Source organism: Bos taurus, chromosome 8, assembly GCF_002263795.3.
Source record: "Bos taurus isolate L1 Dominette 01449 registration number 42190680 breed Hereford chromosome 8, ARS-UCD2.0, whole genome shotgun sequence".
Lineage (NCBI taxonomy): Eukaryota > Metazoa > Chordata > Mammalia > Artiodactyla > Bovidae > Bos > Bos taurus.
This window is the reverse complement of record NC_037335.1, coordinates 271,357-292,890: the sequence shown is the minus strand read 5'-3', so window position 1 is coordinate 292,890 and position 21,534 is coordinate 271,357. Positions and strand designations below refer to the sequence as shown.

At 39.9% G+C, this 21,534-nt stretch overlaps 1 protein-coding gene across 6 annotated transcripts in view; it reads right to left on the bottom strand.

Annotated features, from left to right (window-relative positions):
- Positions 1 to 21,534, bottom strand: part of MFSD14B (major facilitator superfamily domain containing 14B) — a 130,436-nt gene that overhangs the window by 81,982 nt on the left and 26,920 nt on the right. For 5 of the 6 annotated variants that reach the window (XM_024995591.2, XM_024995588.2, XM_024995592.2 and 2 more), the window contains exon 2: positions 106 to 201. In XM_024995591.2, coding sequence (XP_024851359.1) covers positions 106 to 201 — 96 coding nt within the window. Of the gene's footprint in view, positions 1 to 105; positions 202 to 15,314; positions 15,336 to 21,534 lie in introns of those variants that run through there. The other variant, XM_059889016.1, reaches the window with a different exon arrangement.

Genomic DNA, 21,534 nt, shown 5'->3' with positions numbered 1-21,534 from the left:
AGTTACTGTCAAGAGCTACTCTCAAACACATACCTAGATATACAGCTCATATGCTTAAGGATGTCTCTGCTCTCATAAACAAGGACTTGATTCAGGAATACTTACAGTTAACATTGAGGTTGTCAACAGGCCCCATGCAAAGAATTCAAGGAAGATGACAATAGCAGCATGGTATACACTTGGTCGGCCAAAGCCTTGTAGCTAAAAAAAAAGAGGAAAATTATTATGAAAAACAGTAAACAGTTAAAAGAAACCCATTATCCTAAAATGGTACTTAACACACACAAACTGTATAAACTTAGGACCTACCCATATTAAATAATATTAAATAATATGGGTAGGTCCTACCTATTTTCTAGTAGTCATGTATGGATGTGAGAGTTGGACCATAAAGAAAGCTGAGCACCAAAGAATTGATACTTTTGAACTGTGGTGATGGAGAAGACTCTTGAGAGTCCCTTGGACTGCAAGGAGACCAAATCAGTCAATCTTAAAGGAAATCAGTCCTGAATGTTCATTGGACGGACTGATGCTGAAACTCCATTACTTTGGTCACCTGATGTGAAGAGTTGACTCATTAGAAAAGATCCTGATGCTGGGAAAGACTGAAGGCAAGAGGAGAAGGGGACAATAGAGGAAGGGATGGTTGGATGGCATCACTGAGTCAATAGACATGAGTTTGAGCAAGCTCTGGGAGTTGGTGATGGACAGGGAAGACTGGCATGCTGCAGTCCATGGGGTCGCCAAGAGTCGGACACGACTGAGCAACTAAACTAAACTGATATTATTTAAGATAAAGCTTCATTCTGTGGTACCCCTGATTTCTTCATCTTCCCTTATGGAAGATGTCAAGATTATACACTTTCTACTTGGCCTGTCAATGCAAATCACTGGAACTCTGGTAGAAAATCAACTGGGTCTTTAAGAGACTCAGGTTCCAGGACCTGAATATTCTGTCTGAAGACACTAATTAAGGGTTCCTTAGCCATTTGGCCTAAGTCTGAAGTTGCCCTTGTTACTTGAGAGAGGCAGACAGGGAGTCAACACTAAAAAGCTTCAGGGGCAGCATAGATGATTTAAAATGATAGGAGCTGGGGGAGGAACAATAAGGATTAGGTCAAATCTGAAAACACACTTTGATACATAAAGGTGTCAAAATCTAGCTTTCTGTTTCCCTTTTGTTTTAAAACTGCCTATTCTAATTTTCTTCAGTTTATGACTCTGGAGATAAAATCTAAAAGTCCACTGAATTAATGTTCTTTGACTCTGTGACAATGGTTATTACAAGATCAAGTGCTTTATTAGCATTTTGTATTGGAAGTGATACTTACAAAAGACTCTGTAAAATCCCCACTCTTCCCATGCTTTTCATACTTCAAAAGGTAAAAGCATATCTGCATGGTTTAATTAGAATCTAACCATGAGTAAATGATCAAATTCAGATTATGAGACATCTATAAGACAACCAGCCAGGTCTCCTTAGAAATGTCAATGTCATAAAAGACCAAAGTAAAGGTAGGAGACTAGTACAGATTAAAGGAGACAAGTCATGACAACCAAATGGGGGATCCTGGATTAAAAAGGAGATGAGAGGAAAAAATTTGAATATGTAATATATATTAGATAATCATATGGCATTAATGTTACTGCAACTTACGGCTATCAAATGATTTATCAAAAAAGAAGGTACATGTATACTTTTGAAAGCAAATGTCACAAAATTTAATTTTGTTAATTGTTGAGCCTTGATGAAGGGAATGACTATTCATTTTACTCTTCTTCTAATTTTTTATTGTTTTGAAAATTTTCAAAATTTTCAGGCCAAGAACAATTGTTATTAAAAATCCAAATTTGTAAATTTCTAGATATTTGCAACAACTAATAAGTAGTTTTAAATGCCACTTAAATAAGACATTTGCAAAACAGAAAGCATTTTACAAAATTTTAAAAACAAAAAAGGACCATTTAAGCACCAAACAATTAAAACAAAGGAAGATCTTTATTATAACACAACCTTCAAACCAGGTTTTGAAACAGGAGGGTAGAGGGCACAATCTTTAGAAGAATGACATAGCCTAGGATATATAGAACATAAACTGGTTAGAATCAACTAGGTCTCCTGAGAAACCTATGTGCAGGTCAAGAAGCAACAGTTAGAACCGGACATGTAATGACTGGTTCCAAATTGGGAAATGAGCATGACAAGACCATACATTGTCACCCTGTGTATTTAACTTATATACACAGAGTACACCATGTGAACTACCAGGCTGGATGAATCACAAACTGGAATCAAGACTGCAGGGAGAAATATTAACAACCTCAGATATGCAGATGATACCACTCTAATGGCAGAAGCTGAAGAGGAACTAAAGAGTTTCTTGATGGGGGTGAAAGAGGAGAGTGTAAAAGCTGGCTTGAAACTCAACATTAAAAATACTAAGATTAGGCATCCAGTCCCATCACTTCATGGCAAATAGAAGGGGACAGAGTGGAAATAGTGACAGATTTTATTTTCTTGGGTCCCAAAATCACTGTAGATAGTGACTGCAGCCATGAAATTAAAAGACACTTGCTCCCTGGAAAGAAAGCAATGACAAACCTAGACAGCATATTAAAGAGCAGGGACGTCACTTTGCCAACAAAGATCTGTATAGTCAAAGCTATGTTTTCCCAGTAGTCATATAAGGATGTGAGTTGGTCCATAAAGGCTGAGCATCCAAGAATTGATGCTTTCTGGCTGTGACGCTGGAGAAGACTCTTGAGAGTCCCTTGGATGGCAAGGAGATCAAACCAGTTAATCCTAAAGGAAATCAATTGTGAATATTCATGGGAAGGGTTGTGGCTGAAGCTCTAATACTTCGGCCACCTGATGCAAAAAGCTGACTCACTGGAAAAGACCCTGATTCTGGGAAAGAATGAATGCAAAAGGAGAAGGGGGCAGCAGAAGATGAGATGCTTAGATAGTATCACTGACTCAATGGAGATGAATCTGAGCCAACTCCAAGAGACAGTGGAAGACAGAAGAGCCTGGCGAGCTATAGTTCATGGGGTTGCAGAGTCGGACATGACTCTGTCTGTCCATCACTAAACTCCTTCTGTAACACAACATTAAGAACCCAAGCTTCATTAAGTCCTGAGCCCAGGTGTGGGATCTCAATTAAAACAGAGGTGGGTTCAAGTCCCATCTGAGTTGTAACTGCACCAACTATAGAGTAGCTTTTCATCCTAGCTCCTTCATCTCTTGCAAGGTAGCCAGAGCAACCATTTAAATGTAAATTGATCCTCTTCTGGACCCTCCCTGGCTCCTACTGCATGGAACCACACATCTGACACATCCAACATGGTCCTACACTCCCTATTTCCTTTGTTATCTGCTATGGTTCTCTACAAGAGGTCTAACAAACTTCATTTTTGTTTACTGTCTACCTCCCCTAGACTGGAAATGTAAATGCCATGAAGGAAATGGATTTTTAAAATCTGTTTTGTTCAGAGATGTACTCCAAATAGTGCAACCCACTATAACAAGCCCTCAACAAAATGCAGGTGAGATGGAAGAAGGAGCTCTTTGGAAAGTAATGGTTTTTCTCTGGTCTCTTACACCACAAAATCTAGAATTTAGAAAAAATGACCCATATTCCTCAAAGACATGGTATGGAGAGTATAAAAAGAACCACATACTACATTAGTATACAGAGTAAAACAAATTTGACCAATACTAGCCAAAAGCAACGTGTAGACTTTGGGTTTTGACCAACGGGAAAAACGGAGTCAACTGTGAAGTAAAACTCACATTTTAAACCAAGATAAAAAAAAATTAAACATAATAAATTTTCTCTGCCCTCTGGCCTCCCCTCTCCCCACTGTGGATAGTTTGTCTGCCTTATGCATCAACCAAATCTTTCCCATCAGTAGAAATTTCCCCTCATCCATAAATGGCAATATTCTCCTAAGATAACACCTTAAATATAACATTCTTTCTTGATAAGGGGTCACACGGCTCTCTGATATGGATTGTGAAAGCTGTCAATAATATGATAGTTGATGTATAGCCCCTCTGTCTCAAAAACACTGGATATAACTGTTCTTGACCTCTAAAGAAGTGCAATGATATAACCGTGTATGGACCAAACGATTTTCAGGGTTTTCTGACATGCTCCTCCTGGTTAAAAACCTCATGCTTAGCTCAAACAAAAATTTTCATTTCTTTCTTAGATCAATTTATTTTTCATCAACCCAATCATAGAAATTTGGAAATAGAATAGGTATTAAGTGATACTCAAGACTTATACTCATCGTAATAATGGTACTGAAGACTTCTTTAAGTTCTTAAATCTTAGAGTCACAAACTAATGTATTAAAATTTTAAACAGAAGATATCTGTAATTTGTTTTAAAATCTACAGAATGAAAACAAAAGCAGAAGTAATGGTAAAAATATATTTTAAAAAGTAAATAGCTTATATGCATTTACCAATAATTTCCAAATTATCTACGGTTAAATTACCCACCCCACACTGCAAAGAATCTATTCTCAAAACGTGGATGAATATATGTCAACAAATTGCATAACTATCATTGTAAATCATTCATTTTATCAATCATCATGCACACAGAATTTTTTAAAAAGCAAATAAAAACACCCCAAAACCTTTGAAAACTGCTCACACTAGGAAGCAAAGGAGGGTCACCTTTTTCTCATTTGCAGTTTCTGTGGTTTAGTGTAGTACTCTTTCCCAGGCAAGTTCTATTTATGAAGACCACTGGGATAGAGATCCACGTGGCTACAATGCTAATTAAATATAAAAACAGGCACTCAGTTTGCGGGCATATACCATTAGACAATTATGCTGTGTTTAACACCTTGCAAAAAAAATAGACAACCCGCCTTTTGTTCAAATAGTAAATGTTTATATCTGTCAGTTAAAATTTGTTTAAATTTACATCTCTTCTAAAATGCAAACACTTTCTTTCATCTCCATGTAAACTACCTTAATTATCATTCATCCCTAGCAAATCTTGACAGCCAGGCCTTGATATAGTGGGAATTTTGTGTAGGCAACTATATAGGAGACGGTGGCAAAAATAAATCTGCTTTCTTTCCAATTCTTCCGTAAGTTCTCCGTGTCTAGTATGCTGATGAAAAAAGCAGCACATGCTTCTTTAAATTATGATCTAATTAGAAACGATTTACTAAACTTTTAATTATTTCCAGTTGAGCATGATGTAGCAAAACCTCTCTGGATCAGTTCAATGTCTCCCCTCTCCATTTTCAGTCATCAGTCAGTTCAGTTCAGTCACTCAGTCGTGTCCAACTCATTGTGACCCCATGGACTGCAGCATGCCAGGCTTCCCTGTCCATTACCAACTCCAGGAGCTTGCTCAAACTCATGTCCATTGAGTCGGTGATGCCATCCAACCATCTCATCCTTTGTCATCCCGTCTCCTCCTGCCTTCAATCTTTCCCAACATCAGGGTCTTTTCAAAAGAGTCAGTTCTTTGCATCAGGTGGCCAGTTACTGGAGTTTCAGCTTTAGCATCAGTCCTTCCAAAAAATATTCAGGACTGATTTCCTTTAGGATCAACTGGTTGGATCTCCTCGCAGTCCAAGGGACTCTCAAGAGTCTTCTCCAACACCACAGTTCAAAAGCATCAATTCTTCGGCGCTCAGCTTTCTTTACAGTCCAGCTCTCACATCCATACATGACTATTGGAAAAACCATAGCTTGACTAGATGGACCTTTGTCAGCAAACTCTGCTTTTTAATATGCTGTCTAGGTTGGTCACCGCTTTTCTCCCAAGGAGCAAGAGTCTTTTAATTTCATGGCTGCAGTCACCATCTGCAGTGATTCTGGAGTCCCCAGAAACAAAGTCTTTCACTGTTTCCCTATCTATTTGCCATGAAATGATGGAACCGGATGCCAGGATCTTAGTTTTCTGAATGTTGAGTTTTAAGCCAACTTAAATCCCTCTGCATTTTGCCCCTTTATAAATCAGTATGGGACATCTTGAGATATTTTGAAGCACAGGATGAAAAGCATGTGATGTCTTTACACATTCACATCTCTCCCACAGATGATGATCCCACCTTGACTCTTGACTCACTACGTGCTCCAAATCTTTCTTGACACTACACTCAACAGTGATCATTCTAAAATACAAATCTCATCCCATTAGTCCTGTGTGTGTATGTGTGTTAGTTGCTTAGTCATGTCCAACTCTTTGTGACCCCACGGACTGTAGCCCGCCAAGCTTCTCTGTCCATGGAATTCTCCAGGCAAGAATACTGGAGTGGACTGCCATTCTCTTTGCCAGAGGAACTTCCCAACCCAGGGATCGATTGAACCCTGGTCTCCTGTCTCACAAGCAGATTCTTTACCATTTCAGCTACAGGGAAGAACTGTAGAAGACTTCAAAAAATGAACTACAGATTGTTCCTATTCCTGTACACTAAACCTTTTAATAGTATGACTGTGCTGTCAATTCCATTAGGTTTATTTCTCCACTTCCTGAGATATGGAGGGGCTTAGCAACTTGATCTAACCAACATATATCAGATAAAGTAACAACACATACCTCTGATGAAGGCCTCCAGAGGCCTTCAGAGAAATCCCATCTAGGCATACAAGGATGGGAGCATATGAGACTCTCCCTATGAGGCCATCTAGATAAACCAAGGGCCTGATACAGGGGCAAGGCCAGCTGAGATCATCCAACTCCAATCAAGCCAGCAGATGACTGAAAAAGTATGAGTAACTCCCTCCACCTCTACCCCCCGCCCCAAAAGAAAAATGCAGTGAAGAACCCCACACTGAGATTAACTGAAACTGCTAATCCAAAGAATACTTGTTTTAAGTCAATAAATTTTAGGGTAGTTGCTTATAAAAAGCAAATACTAATAGGAACTGATATAAACACCACCCCCTTGCCCTCATGATTAAACTCAAGACTGTTTTGAGTCTCCTCTAACTCCCCAATCTCACCCTTAGTCCAAACACAACACAATGAAAAATGTGTGAGATTAAAGAATAACCTCCATCACAAACATCCTTTTTTACTTCTATTTTAAAAAATAGATGGAGTAATCATTATATTTATTATAAGTGTTTGCAGTTACGAGCTTCCCTGGTGGGTCAGATGGTAAAGCGTCTGCCTGCAATGTGGGAGACCCGGGTTCAATCCTTGGGTTGGGAAGATCTCCTGGAGAAGGAAATGGCAACCCAGTCCAGTATTCTTGCCTGGAGAATCCCATGGACGGAGGAGCCTGGTAGGCTACAGTCCATGGGGTTGCAAAGAGTCGGACACGACTGAACGATTTCACTTTCACTTTTCACTTTTGTGGTTACAAAGAGAAACAAGAATTTCTGAGAAATTATTTTTTGAACACTAAGCTACAAAAAATTAGTTCACATGTGAAGTCAAGTGGGCCTTAGAAAGCATCACTACGAACAAAGCTAGCAGAGGTGATGGAATTCCAGTTGAGCTATTTCAAATCCTGGAAGCTGATGCTGTGAAAGTGCGGAAGTCAATATGCCAGCTAATTTGGAAAACTCAGCAGTGGCCACAGCACTGGAAAAGGTCAGTTTTCATTCCAATCCCAAAGAAAGGCAATGCCAAAGAATGCTCAGACTACCACACAACTGCACTCATCTCACACGCTAGTAAAGTAATGCTCAAAATTCTCCAAGCCAGGCTTCAGCAATATGTGAACCATGAACTTCCTGATGTTCAAGCTGGTTTTAGAAAAGGCAGAGGAACCAGACATCAAATTGCCAACATCCACTGGACCATGGGAAAAGCAAGAGAGTTCCAGAAAAACATCTATTTCTGCTTTATTGACTATGCCAAAGCCTTTGACTGTATGGATCACAATAAACCGTGGAAAATTCTGAAAGAGATGGGAATACCAGACCACCTGACCTGCCTCTTGAGAAATTTGTATACAGGTCAGGAAGCAACAGTTAGAACTGGACATTGAACAACAGACTGGTTCCAAATAGGAAAGGAGTATGTCAAGGCTGTATATTGTCACCCTGCTTATTTAATTTCTATGCAGAGTACATCATGAGAAATGCTAGGCTGGAAGACGCACAAGCTGGAATAAAGATTGCCGGGAGAAGCATCAATAACCTCAGATATGCACATGACACCACTCTTATGGCAGAAAGTGAAGAGGAACTAAAAAGCCTCTTGATGAAAGTGAAAGTGGAGAGTGAAAAAGTCGTCTTAAAGCTCGACATTCAGAAAACGAAGATCGTGGCATGCGGTCCCATCACTTCATGGGAAATAGATGGGGAAACAGTGGAAACAGTGTCAGACTTTATTTTTGGGGGCTCCAAAATCACTGCAGATGGTGATTGCAGCCATGAAATTAAAAGACACTTACTCCTTGGAAGGAAGTTATGATCAACCTAGATAGCATATTCAAAAGCAGAGACATTACTTTGCCAACAAAGGTCCACCTAGTCAAGGCTATGGTTTTTCCTGTGATCATGTATGGATGTGAGAGTTGGGCTGTGAAGAAGGCTGAGCGCTGAAGAATTGATGCTTTTGAACTGTGGTGTTGGAGAAGACTCTTCAGAGTCCCTTGGACTGCAAGGAGATCCAACCAGTCCATTCTGAAGGAGATCAGCCCTGGGATTTCTTTGTAAGTATTGATGCTAAAGCTGAAACTCCAGTACTTTCGCCACCTCATGCCAAGAGTTGACTCATTGGAAAAGACTCTGATGCTGGGAGGGATTGGGGGCAGGAGGAGAAGGGGACGACAGAGGATGAGATGGCTGGATGGCATCACTGACTTGATGGACATGAGTCTCAGTGAACTCCAGGTGTTGGTGATGGACAGGGAGGCCTGGCGTGCTGCGATTCATGGGGTCACAAAGAGTAGGACACGAATGAGCGACTGAACTGAACTGAACTGAACGGTGGTGGGAGCAGGGGAACGAGAGTGACATCTGGACTTGTGAAACAGGCTACAACATGAATGAACCTTGAGGACACTATGTTAAGTGAAATAAACCAGTCACACACACTAAAAAACAAATACCTTATGGTTCCACTTATATGAGGTATCTAGAGTAGCTGAACATAGAAACAAAATGTAGAATGGTGGATGACAGATGGAGTATGGTGAAAGAGGAAATTGTTATTTACTGGGTATAGTTTACTTTGCAAGATGAAAATGTTCTGTTAACAATGCAAATATACTTAATACTATGGAACTGTACACTTAAAATTTAACATCTTAATTGTTTTATGTTATCTATATTTTACCACAATTAAAGAAAGTTTATATGTACATATATATATGCCTGCAATGCGGGAGACTTGGGTTGGATTCCTGGGTCAGGAAGATCCTCTGGAGGAAGAAATGGCAACCCATTCCAGTACTCTTGCCTGGAAAATTCCATGGACGGAGGAGCCTGGTAAGTTATAATCTGTGGGGTTGCAAAGGGTTGGACACGACTGAGTGAGTTCACTTACACACACATATATATGCATATGAATATTCAAAATCATGTAAGAGACCCCCAAAGAGCATTATTTTCCTCCTTTGGAGAAGAAGATCTATAAAAGCGGCTGAAACTGAAGGAAAGGGACTCTGTGTTATTAAAGATGATGAGAGGCCCATATAGATTAAGACCTATTTCTTTCAAACATAAACCCCAGATAGAGACATCCAAGAGCAGCCAAAGGTCTAGACTTGTTTTAGAGTTTCCTTTCACACACAGGGTGCTCCAGGGTGCTTTCTACAGGAGTTATTTTTTAACTTAGTGATGATTTTCCTAGGATATTCAAAGTTAACTTGTAAGTAAATCAAAAGCATGGTCCATAGCATTCTGTTTAAAAGACTGTGTATTACTCATTATAGGAAAAGAGTAAGCACTCATTTTTTTTATTTTTTAATGTGAGGAATTAAGATTGTATGCTTAAGAAGGAAAACAACTTCAACTCTCAGCTCTGTTAATTAAGCCTACTGTGATTCTCTCCTCAGGAGACATACCTAGAGGATTAACATCACTCTGGCTACACAGGAGTTTGTAAAAAAGTGAAAATGTTTGTCACCCAGTTGTCTTTGACTCTTTGTGACCCATGGACTGTAGCCCGCTAGGTTCCTCCATCCATGGAATTCTCCAGGCAAGAATACTGGAGTGGCTAGCAATTCCCTTCTGCAGGAGATGTTCCCAACCCAGGGATGAAACCTGTGTCTCCTGTACTGCAGGCAGACTCTTTACCTTCTGACCACAGGAGTTTGTAACTAGTCATCAAAACAATACACAATGCAAAACAAGTACTCCCTGGACTTCATTCAAAGCCAGACACAGCAATCAGCCAATGAATCACTGCACATATAATCCTAAAAGTTACCTAATGAGCTTAACACAAAAAGCCAAAATATCAAATACATGAAAGGCATTATTAAGGGAATTAAATACTTGGACTTAGCACTTCTCTTTTATCTTAATGTTTTATATAACAGTAGAGACTAATAAGAGAGTTAAACAGTAGAGACTAATAGTTCAGTTCAGTTGCTTAGTTGTGTCCGACTCTTTGTGACCCCATGCACTGCAGCACACCAGGCTTCCCTGTCCATCACCAACTCCCAGAGTCTACCCAAACCCATGTCTATTGAGTTGGTGATGCCATCCAGCCATCTCATCCTCTGTCGTCCCCTTCTCCTGCCCCCAATCCTTCCCAGCATTAGGGTCTTTTCCAACAAGTCAACTCTTCGCATGAGGTGGCCAAAGTATTGGAGTTTCAGCTTCAACATCAGTCCTTCCAATGAACACCCAGGACTGATCTCCTTTGGGATGGACTGGTTGGATCTCCTTGCAGTCCAAGGGACTCTCAAGAGTCTTCTCCAACACCACAGTTCAAAAGCATAAATTCTTCAGCACTCAGCTTTCTTCACCGTCCAACCTTCACATCCATACATGACTACTGGAAAAACCACAGCCTTGACTAGACAGACCTTTGTTGGCAAAGTAATGTCTCTGCTTTTAAATATGCTATCTAGGTTGGTCATAATTTTCAATACTAAGACAGTTAATTTTTAGGTAGGTTGATAGAGAGTCCAGGGCCCTTGAGGAAGAGGAGGAGGCAACCCTTTTTTACATTCTTTCCCCTTAGGCCTGTGAGCTGCTATGGCAACAATCTATTTGTCTAAGACTAACTCTAACCCCAGAGCTAATGATTATACAACAAAACAATGTACCTATTCAGAAACCTATTTTTCTTCAAAAACCTATGCCCTTGATTATATGGATACAATATATCCCAACCAAAGACATCTTGTTCAGAGACCTGTTCCCCTTGATTAATCTTGTTTTGATGTTATCTCAAGATGTATGTTGAGGGAGAGGAGCCTGGTAAAACTTTCACTGCCTTGAGATATATATACCTTGAGGTATATATAATATCCCACTAAAGCAGCAAGGGTGGGTATACTCCTATCCCCTTCCAGTGCCTTTCACTGAAAGCTCTTCTCTATTCTTTCACTTTAATAAAATCTCTGCTACACAAAGCTCTGAATGACTGAGGCTACGTCTTTGGTCCCAGAGTGAATTCTTCTCCTTCGGAGACCTTCTCCTTTGAATTCACACACCATTCACCGTAAGCTATCGCTAATGAGTTAATTATCTTTCTGCATTCCTTTTTATGGAATAGACATACATAAAAACCTTACAACTGTTACATGAACATACGAAAGTCATAAAACATTAAAGTAAGGGAATATATTAATTAATATATGTTCTACTTTCCATAGGCAATCACGATGCTAGAAATCCGTCAATATTTTTACACATGTACATTATAGGTAAAAACATTCTTTTACATAAATGGTAACAGAAAATGTATCTTCTTTCTTTTTTATGAATACCTTAACCTATTTTTCCATGTCACTGTATACAAATTCTTGTTCTCTGTAGCTGATAAACTGTATTCCACTGTATGAAAATACCATTATTTTACCCATTCCATGTTGATGGACATCAATGGAGTTTTGTCTTTTTTAATGTTGTTGAAATAATAATTTTTATTTTAAAACATTTTAAAGATAATTTTAAAGATACAGAAACCAGTAGAGTCTTTGTATATCCCTTACGAGTGTCCCCAAATGTTAACATATTAAATAACTATGGTATAATTATTCAAATCTGGAGGCAAACATCACTATGCTACTTTAGCTAATTCATGAATCTTATGTGAATTCACTTTTTCTCCACTAATTTATTTTTCCTAGTTTAGGGTCTAATCAACGATTTCACACTGCATTTTCTCATGTTTCCTTAGACTCATGTTTATGAGTTTAAAACTCTAAACTCATGTTTAGACTCATGAGAACTGGTTCTCATGTTTCCTTAGACTTTTCCAATCTGAGATGATTCCTAAGATTTTTATTTTATATTTTCATGATCTTAACACTTTCAAGAAGTACTGGTATATACTTAGCAGTTATTTTGTAGAATGCCCTTCAATTTGAATTCGTCTAATGTTCTCTCATGATTTGGTTAGTGATAATCACTAAAAATGTTTCAGTTCAGTTCAGTTCAGTCGCTCAGTCGTGTCCTACTCTTTGCGACCCCATGAATTGCAGCACACCAGGCCTCCCTGTCCATCACCAACTCCCGGAGTTCACTGAGACTCATGTCCATCAAGTAAGTGATGCCATCCAGCCATCTCATCCTCTGTCGTCCCCTTCTCCTCCTGCCCCCAATCCCTCCCAGCATCAGAGTCTTTTCCAATGAGTCAACTCTTGGCATGAGGTGGCGAAAGTACTGGAGTTTCAGCTTTAGCATCATTCCTTCCAAAGAACACCCAGGGCTGATCTCCTTCAGAATGGACTGGTTGGATCTCCTTGCAGTCCAAGGGACTCTCAAGAGTCTTCTCCAGCACCACAGTTCAAAAGCATCAATTCTTTGGCACTCATCTTTCTTCACAGTCCAACTCTCACATCCATACATGACCACTGGAAAAACCATAGCCTTGACTAGACAGACCTTTGTTGGCAAAGTAATGTCTCTGCTTTTGAATATGCTATCTAGGTTGGTCATAACTTTTCTTCCAAGGAGTAAGCGTCTTTTAATTTCATGGCTGCAGTCACCATCTGCAGTGATTTTGGAGCCCCCCCAAAAAAAGTCTGACACTGTTTCCACTGTTTCCCCATCTATTTGCCATGAAGTGATGGGACCAGATGCCCAAGTGATCTTCGTTTTCTGAATGTTGAGTTTTAAGCCAACTTTTTCACTCTCCTCTTTCACCTTCATCAAGAGGCTTTTAGTTCCTCTTCACTTTCTGCCATAAGTGTGGTGTCATCTGCATATCTGAGGTTATTGATATTTCTCCCGGCAATCTTGATTCCAGCTTGTGCGTCTTCCAGCCCAGCGTTTCTCATGATGTACTCTGCATATAAATTAAATAAGCAGGGTGACAATATACAGCCTTGACGTACGTACTCCTTTTTCTATTTGGAACTAGTCTGTTGTTCCATGTCCAGTTCTAACCGTTGTTTCCTGACCTTCATACAAATTTCTCAAGAAGCAGGTCAGGTGGTCTGGTATTCCCATCTCTTTCAGAATTTTCCACAGTTTATTGTGATCCATACAGTCAAAGGCTTTGGCATAGTCAATAAAGCAGAAATAGATGTTTTTCTGGAACTCTCTTGCTTTTCCCATGATCCAGTGGATGTTGGTAAATTGATCTCTGGTTCCTCTGCCTTTTCTAAAACCAGCTTCAACATCTGGAAGTTCATGGTTCACGTATTGCTGAAGCCTGGCTTGGAGAATTTTGAGCATTGCTTTACTAGCGTGTGAGATGAGTGCAGTTGTGTGGTAGTCTGAGCATTCTTTGGCATTGCCTTTCTTTGGGATTGGAATGAAAACTGACCTTTTCCAGAGCTGTGGCCTCTGCTGAGTTTTCCAAATTTGCTGGCACATTGAGTGCAGCACTTTCACAGCATCATCTTTCAGGATTTGAAATAGCTCAACTGGAATTTCATCACCTCCAGTAGCTTTGTTCGTAGTGATGCTTTCTAAGGCCCAGTTGACTTCACATTCCAGGATATCTGGCTCTAGGTGAGTGATCATACCATCGTGATTATTTGGGTTGTGAAGATCTTTTTTGTATAGTTCTTCTGTGTATTCTTGCCACCTCTTCTTAATATCTTCTGCTTCTGTTAGGTCCATACAATTTCTGTCCTTATTGAGCCCATCTTTGCATGAAATGTTCCCTTGGTATCTCTAATTTTCTTGAGGAGGTCTCTAGTCTTTCCCATTCTGTTGTTTTCCTCTATTTCTTTGCATTGATCGCAGAGGAAGGCTTTTTTTTATCTCTTCTTGCTTTTCTTTGGAACTCTGCATTCAGATGCTTACATCTTTCCTTTTCTCCTTTGCTTTTTGCTTCTCATAAAATTCACCTCTCCATATATTCACAAAGTTTTAAAACTATTACCCAAAAAGAAGTCCCATACCCCATTTTCTCCTCACCCCATCCCTTAGTAACAATCTAACTTCTAAATCTGTCTCTACAGATTTGCCTACTCTAGAATCATATATAAATAGAATTCACAAATGGAATCATACAACATGTGGCTTATTGTGTCTTGCTGTTTCCATCCAGCATAGTATTTTCAAAGTTCATCATTGTTCATTATTCAATTCTATGGCCAAATAATATTCCATTATGTGAATGTACTGCATTCTGCTTATTCATTTATCAGTTTAATAGACACGAGTTCTTTCTACCTTTGGCTATTACAAATAATGCTAGTATAAACACTGATGTACACATTTTTGTAGAACATAATTCTCTTGGCTATGCATTAAGGAGTAGAACTGCTGGGACAATTAATGTCCTTTTATATATACAAATGTACAGTATTCTAGGATAAATTCCTGAAAGTGGAATTGTAGGGGCAAAGGTTAAACACACTTTAAGTTATAATCAATAAGAAATATTATAATAAAAAAGCAATATAAACTGTGAGTGAAAAAAAAAACAAAAACACTTCAGATTACATGAGCTAATCAACAAATGTCTCTAACACACACAATGCTTCTTTAAAAAAAAAAAATCAAGGAAGACTAAAAACCCAACAGTAAGATGGGCAAAAGACAAACTGTTCATAGAATAAGGTATTGTATCAAATAGCCCTTCAACAACTTCATTCATAATAAGAAAACTGCAAATTGAGCTTTACTCAGATAATGTCTCATTGTCAGATCAGGCAATCTTCCAAAGTTTGACAATATTCCCTCATATTGCTAACCGCATGAAAAATCATACAATGTGGCAACATCTAGCAAAATTACTTACATATTTATCCTTCAAAGCAACAATTCCACTTTAGGGATCTGTGCCAAAGACAAAACAGGAATAATATGAGGTGTCATATAGACAGGGCTCTGCAACACTTCAATAGGGTTTCCCCGTCAAGGGACTCAGTTCATCCAGTAAAGTACTACCAGAATAGTCTATAGTAAATCCACACACTAGAGTATTATACAGTGATAACATATTGCTTCGTAGCAATGATCAGAATATGTTGTTAAGTAAAAAAAGCAAGGCACATACAGTACTTTTTAATCCAAGAGATCAAATACTATTAATACCTATGCACACACATACATTTGGTTATAATAAAATACAAAACATAGGTGGAAAGAAGCATCCAAAGCAGTATCCAAAGAAAACCAGTTACATACATGAGAAGGAGGGAGAGAAATGGGAGTGACAGATGGAGTAAAATTTCACATCTTGTTTTATATATTTGCTTTTGGAACAAAGGATTATAGATGCTTTGAAAGTGAAAGTCACTCAGTTATGTCCTACTCTTTGTGATCCCATGCAGCCCACCAGGCTCCTCTGTCCCTGGAATTCTCCAGGCAAGAATACTGGAGTGGGTAGCCATTCCCTTCTCCAGGAGATCTTCTCAACGCAGGGATTGAACCTGTGTCTCCTGCACTGCAGGCAGATTCTTTACCATCTGAACCTAAAACATAATTAAATCCAAATGAAATAAATCAACCTGTGTATCAAGGTGTTGTTTAGTTGCTTTTTAAAATACAGAATTTGAATGCACGTCCTAAGGATCCAAAAAATTAGAAACACACACACACACACACACACACACACACAAAGTAAGCTGTTTTAAAGTAATCCTGGTGATACTAGAAACACTTTTATTTTCTGAAACTTCAAATGCATCTAATAGCACAGTAAATAAGTTACCATGCTATTATCTCTATGAACAAAGATTTTCATTGTTTCAGAGAAAAAGATACAAATGTAAAATGAAAGAAGTAAAAACTTGAAATCTTAAATTTGATTTAAAAATATTAATATAGATTGTGGTATAATTACCTTAAAGGAAAATAGGATTTCCTAATTCTATTCACTGAAAAAGTGTACAAAAAATGAGCCACCTAACAGGAGTGAACACCTCCTAGAGCACAGATTGTGGTCTTGAAACATCATTTCCCACTAAAAGAAAATTGAAATTTTTGACAATAAGTTGACTAAAGGTTTTCGGTCAAAAAATGTACACGATCTTGGAACATATTTTGCCAAAAGCAAAGATGCTATAGACAACTATGGTCATATCAAAAGATTCAGGAACCAATCTAAAGGGACCCCCAGTGGGGAAGGACTGAGTAAGAAGGGCAATATCTGCATGAATTGAAATGTAAGATCTTTGGTGGATGTTAGAAAACTAAGCTATTATTCTGAAAACTGGTAAATGTGTGAAAAAATGAGAGAGAAGCATGTATTCCCCTTTTCTACATCTCAGGATAACCAAACACTGATTAGCTAAAGTTTTTTTTAAGAATTTTGATAATGAATGAAAAAGGAATGATTAACTTATTATCTTCACACTTTGTAAGCTCAATGAAATAGTAAGTCCAGGCAATTAACTATTAATGGGCTTAAAGTCATTACGTCCCTTCATGAATCATAGCCTTGTCATGGCAATGGGGCATATGTCATGCAAGGCCACACAAAATGGATGGGTCATAGTGGAGAGTTCTGACAAAATGTGGTCCACTGGAGGAGGGAATGGCAAGCCATTCCAGTATTCTTGCCATGAGAACTCCATGAACAATATAAGGCAAAAAGATATGGCACCAGATGATGAGCCCGCCAGGTCAGATTGTGTCCAATATATTACTGGAGAAGGAAATGGCAACCCAATCCAGTACTCTTGCCTAAAAAATTCCATGGATGGAGGAGCCTGGTGGGCTAGTCCATGGGGTCACGAAGAGTAGGACACGACTGAGCGACTTCATGATACTACTGGGAAAGAGTGGAAGACAATTACAAATAGCTCCAAAAAGAATGAAGTAGCTGGGCCAAAGCAGAAATAATGCTCAGCTGTGATGGTGGCTGGTGGTGAAAGTAAACTCTGATGCTATAAAGAACAGTACTGCATAGTGTGGGGAAAGAGCAAAGTAGCCAGGATGGTGTGGTCAGGCTCTCTCGCCCCATGCTCTGTAAACAATGACCCTGCACAATTATGGAACATCTGAGATCACTTACAGTGCTGCACATGTGCATCACGAGGTACTTGCTTGGTCATGGGCTACTCTGTGAGGTACACCAGTAAAAACTTCACTTGGAAAAGCCCTGAAGGGTTGTGTGTGGTTATGTTGTGTTCTGTCTAATGCTATGGCTGCTGCACCAGCCAGGAGAGAATAAATGTATCTGCAGTTCCCATGGAACCTAGCATTTTTTTCCAGCCTCTTAGCTCGCACCTTGCCTGCCATGGGTTCAGCGAACAATGCAGACAGATGAACAGGATGAGCAAGACCACCGGCACTGTGAGCGGGGATCAGCAGCACACAGAGGAACCTGGAATATTAGGTTAGTCAACAAGAGTCCAAAATGCAGTACTTGGGTGCAATCTCAAAAATAACAGAATTGTCTCAGTTCATTTCCAAGGCAAACCATTCAACATCACAGTAATCCAAGTCTGTGCCCCAACCAAGGATGCTGAAGTTAAAACTAAATGGTTCTATGAACACCTATAAGACCTTCTAGAACTAACACTGAAGAAGATGTCCTTTTCATTATAAGGGATTGAAATGCAAACATAGGAACTCAAGAGATACCCAGAATTGTAAGCAAGTTTGGCCTTGGAGTACAAAATGAAGAAGGGCAGAGGCTAACAGATTTTTGTCAAGAGAACACACTGATCATAACAAACACCTCTTCCAACAACACGAGATACAATCCTACACAAGGACACCACCAAATGGTCAACACCGAAATCAGACTGATTATATTCTTTACAGCCAAAGATGGAGAAGCTCTTACAGTCAGCAAAAACAAGGCCTGGAGCTGACTGTGGCTCAGATCTTAAATTGAAGAAAGTAGGGAAAACCAGTAGGCCATTCAGGTACAACCTAAATCAAATTCTTTATGATTATACATGGAAGTGATGAATAAAAGGATGAGCCCTGGTGACCAGGGTACATTAAGAACTATGGACAGATTCATAATATTGTACAGGAGTCACTGACCAAAACATCCCAAAGAAAAAGAAATGAAAGAAGGCAAAGTGGTTATCCGAGGAGGCTTTACAAATAGCTGAGGAAAGAAGAGAAGTAAAAAAGCAAGGGAGAAAAGGAAAGATATATCCAACTGAACAGAGTTCTAGACAACACCAAGGAGAGATAACAAGGACTTCTCACAGGAACAGTGCAAAGAATAGAGGAAAATGATAGAATGGGAAAGACTAGATACCTCTTCAAGAAAACTGGAGTTATCAAGCGAATAGTACATGCAAGGGTGGGTATGATAAAGGATAGAAACAGTAAGGAACTAACAGAAGCATAAGAGATTAAAAAGAGATGGCAAGAATACACAGAGAGTGAAAGTGAAGTTGCTCAGTCGTGTCCAACACTTTGCGACCTCATGGACTGTAGCCTACCAGGCTCCTCTGTCCATGGGATTTTCCAGGCAATAGTACTGGAGTGGATTGCCATTTCCTTCTCCAGCAGATCTTCCCAACCCAGGGATGGAACCCAGGTCTCCCGCATTGTAGTCAGACGCTTTACCATCTAAGCCACCAGGGAAGCAATTCAGGTGATATTTAAAGACCTGTTTACACAAAATATAGGTGAAAAAGAGATAATGTTTCAAGAACAACATGGCAGAGGAGTAGGGGGGCATGGAGTACATCTCTCTCCATGAATACATCAGGAATACACATTCGACACAGAAGTGCATGCAGCACACCAGCTGAGAAGGGACAGGAGTACCTGACCAGCAGAAAATAATATATAGAACTATGCGAAACTTGGTAGAATGAATGAACTAGGGGGGAAAAAAGGAGTGTTAGTAAACAGTAAAACTGGACCTGCCTTCATCGGGTGGGGGAACTGAAGCAGGGATCTGAACACCACATTGGGGTAACTGTCTGAGTCAGAGAAGAAACATTTAAGGCTGAGAGTGAAAACCTGATCTGTGGCAGCCTAAATGGAATTAGAATCAGACAGTCCTTGCCACAGCCATACATACCCTGGACAGGGACGCAGGTGCCCTAGAAGATACAGCGGCTGGGGGCTGGAGTTTAGGGATTGTGGAGCAATCCCAGGGCGAGGCCTGCTGTTGACTGCGCAGAGATGGATAGAGGGGATGTGAGGGAGGAGACTGTGGTGGGACATGCCTGCAGAGGAAAGCAAGGCAGCCATGGGAGAAAGGCAATACTGCTGAGTCACGCGTTGGGCGTGGAGCCATCACCATAGCCTCTCTCTCTCCAAACGCCAGCATCGGTAGCTGAACAACATAGAGGCTGGCCCATCAACTGCCTGAGAGGGCGAACCACGGAGTAGGACCCCACCCAGCGTGCCCCATTAAGTACCTGATGTGTCAATCTACAGAGCAGGACTCCAGCCAGGGGACCCCTCTATGTGCCTGACATGACAAAAAACAGAAAAGGATCCCCAGCAAAGGAGCCCTCTAATTACCTGAACGGGCAGGGCTGCAGAGAAAGACTAGCCAAAGAGGCCTTCTGATCACCAGCTACCAAAGGCTCGAAAAAACACTCTGATAGAGCCATAACTCCTGAGGCAGAGGCAGTCCTTTCCAAGCACACTTGGAACAGCCAGGGTCCCCGTGACCCAGGCAGCTATGCCACCTTCATGCTCAACCTTCACTGAGCCAAAGCTGCCACATGCAAAAATACTCTGACATCTATGCAAGCGAGGTCGCTTCTGTTGTGTCCAACTCTTTGCAACCCTGTGAACTGTGGCCTGCCAGGCTTCTCTGTCAGGAGAGTTCTCCAGGCAAGAATACTGGAGTGTACAGGCCAAAACTGGTTGCCATACCCTTCTAGAACACTATATTTCCTGCTGCGCTAGCCACCAACCCCGCTGAGTGCCTAGTGCTGCCAGAACCCCTGCAACCCAAGCACCTGCACCACCTTCATACCTGGCTTTCACTGGGGCAGATGCAAGTCCTCCAGGGCAGCCTCAGGAGCAAAACCCAGTGGATGATCCACATGCAGAGGTGGAAATAAAACCACAGTTGAAACCCAGGTGCACTGTGGCTAAGAAAGAAGACCCAAAACCTTCCCACCAGCTGTACAAGTTACAGATAAATCCACATGATCAACTAGGCAGATTCTGTGTCTGTGTTATAAAAGGACATTGAGAGCTCCCAGCAAAGAAAACACACTAGTTCTGATAGCTGTGGACATTATTGGCAAGAACACATAGGGGCAGGGCCAGATTAGAATCTGAGCTGCCCCCACAGCAGGTCCAGAGATCAGCACAGGGCATCCTAGGGAGGTGAGATGGACGTGACTCCCACCAAGGGCAAGGACTCTGACAGCAGTGACTCTAGAAATGTATTTATTATTCTTATGTTTTGACTTGTTCCATAGTTTCTTTTGGATTTTTTCTTCTCTTTTTTCTTTTCTCCCCCCCTCTGTTGTAGTTGTTGATTTATTGGCATGATGAAATCTAATCAAGTGTTTGAGTTTTTGTTGTTGTTAAATTACTTTTTAGTGTTATAAACCTCTGCCTCTACATTGGGCTTTTGTAGTTCTGTGGAGTTTCAGTTTTTCTTTTTTATTTTCTTTCCTCTTTTAAAAATTTTAACTTTTAACTTTTTAAAACCTATTGTTATTTTTTTCTACATTTCTTTGCTTGCTTTTCCTACTAATCTTTTCCTCTTGCAGTTATTCTTTACTGTATACAAACATTCTTAATCTACCTCTATTTAACTTTGCATGTCTATTCTTTTCTTTTCTTTCTTTCCTTTTCCCTGAACATATTTGTTAGTTTTGTTTTCATTGCTTTATTCCTAACTTGGCACCTTGCTTTAGTTTTGTTTTCCAGTTTGTGCTTAGTTAGTTTTATTCTTAACTGGTAGACAAAATTTTTGGTTTCCTTTGTTCACTGGCTCAATTTATTGTACTTTATTTTTGTTGGACTGTTTTAATTTTGCTTTTGAATGTGTATGTTTCTATTCCATTATTTTAATTTTTATTCGCCTGATTTGCAACTGCCATTTGTCTGGGGTTCATCTTCGG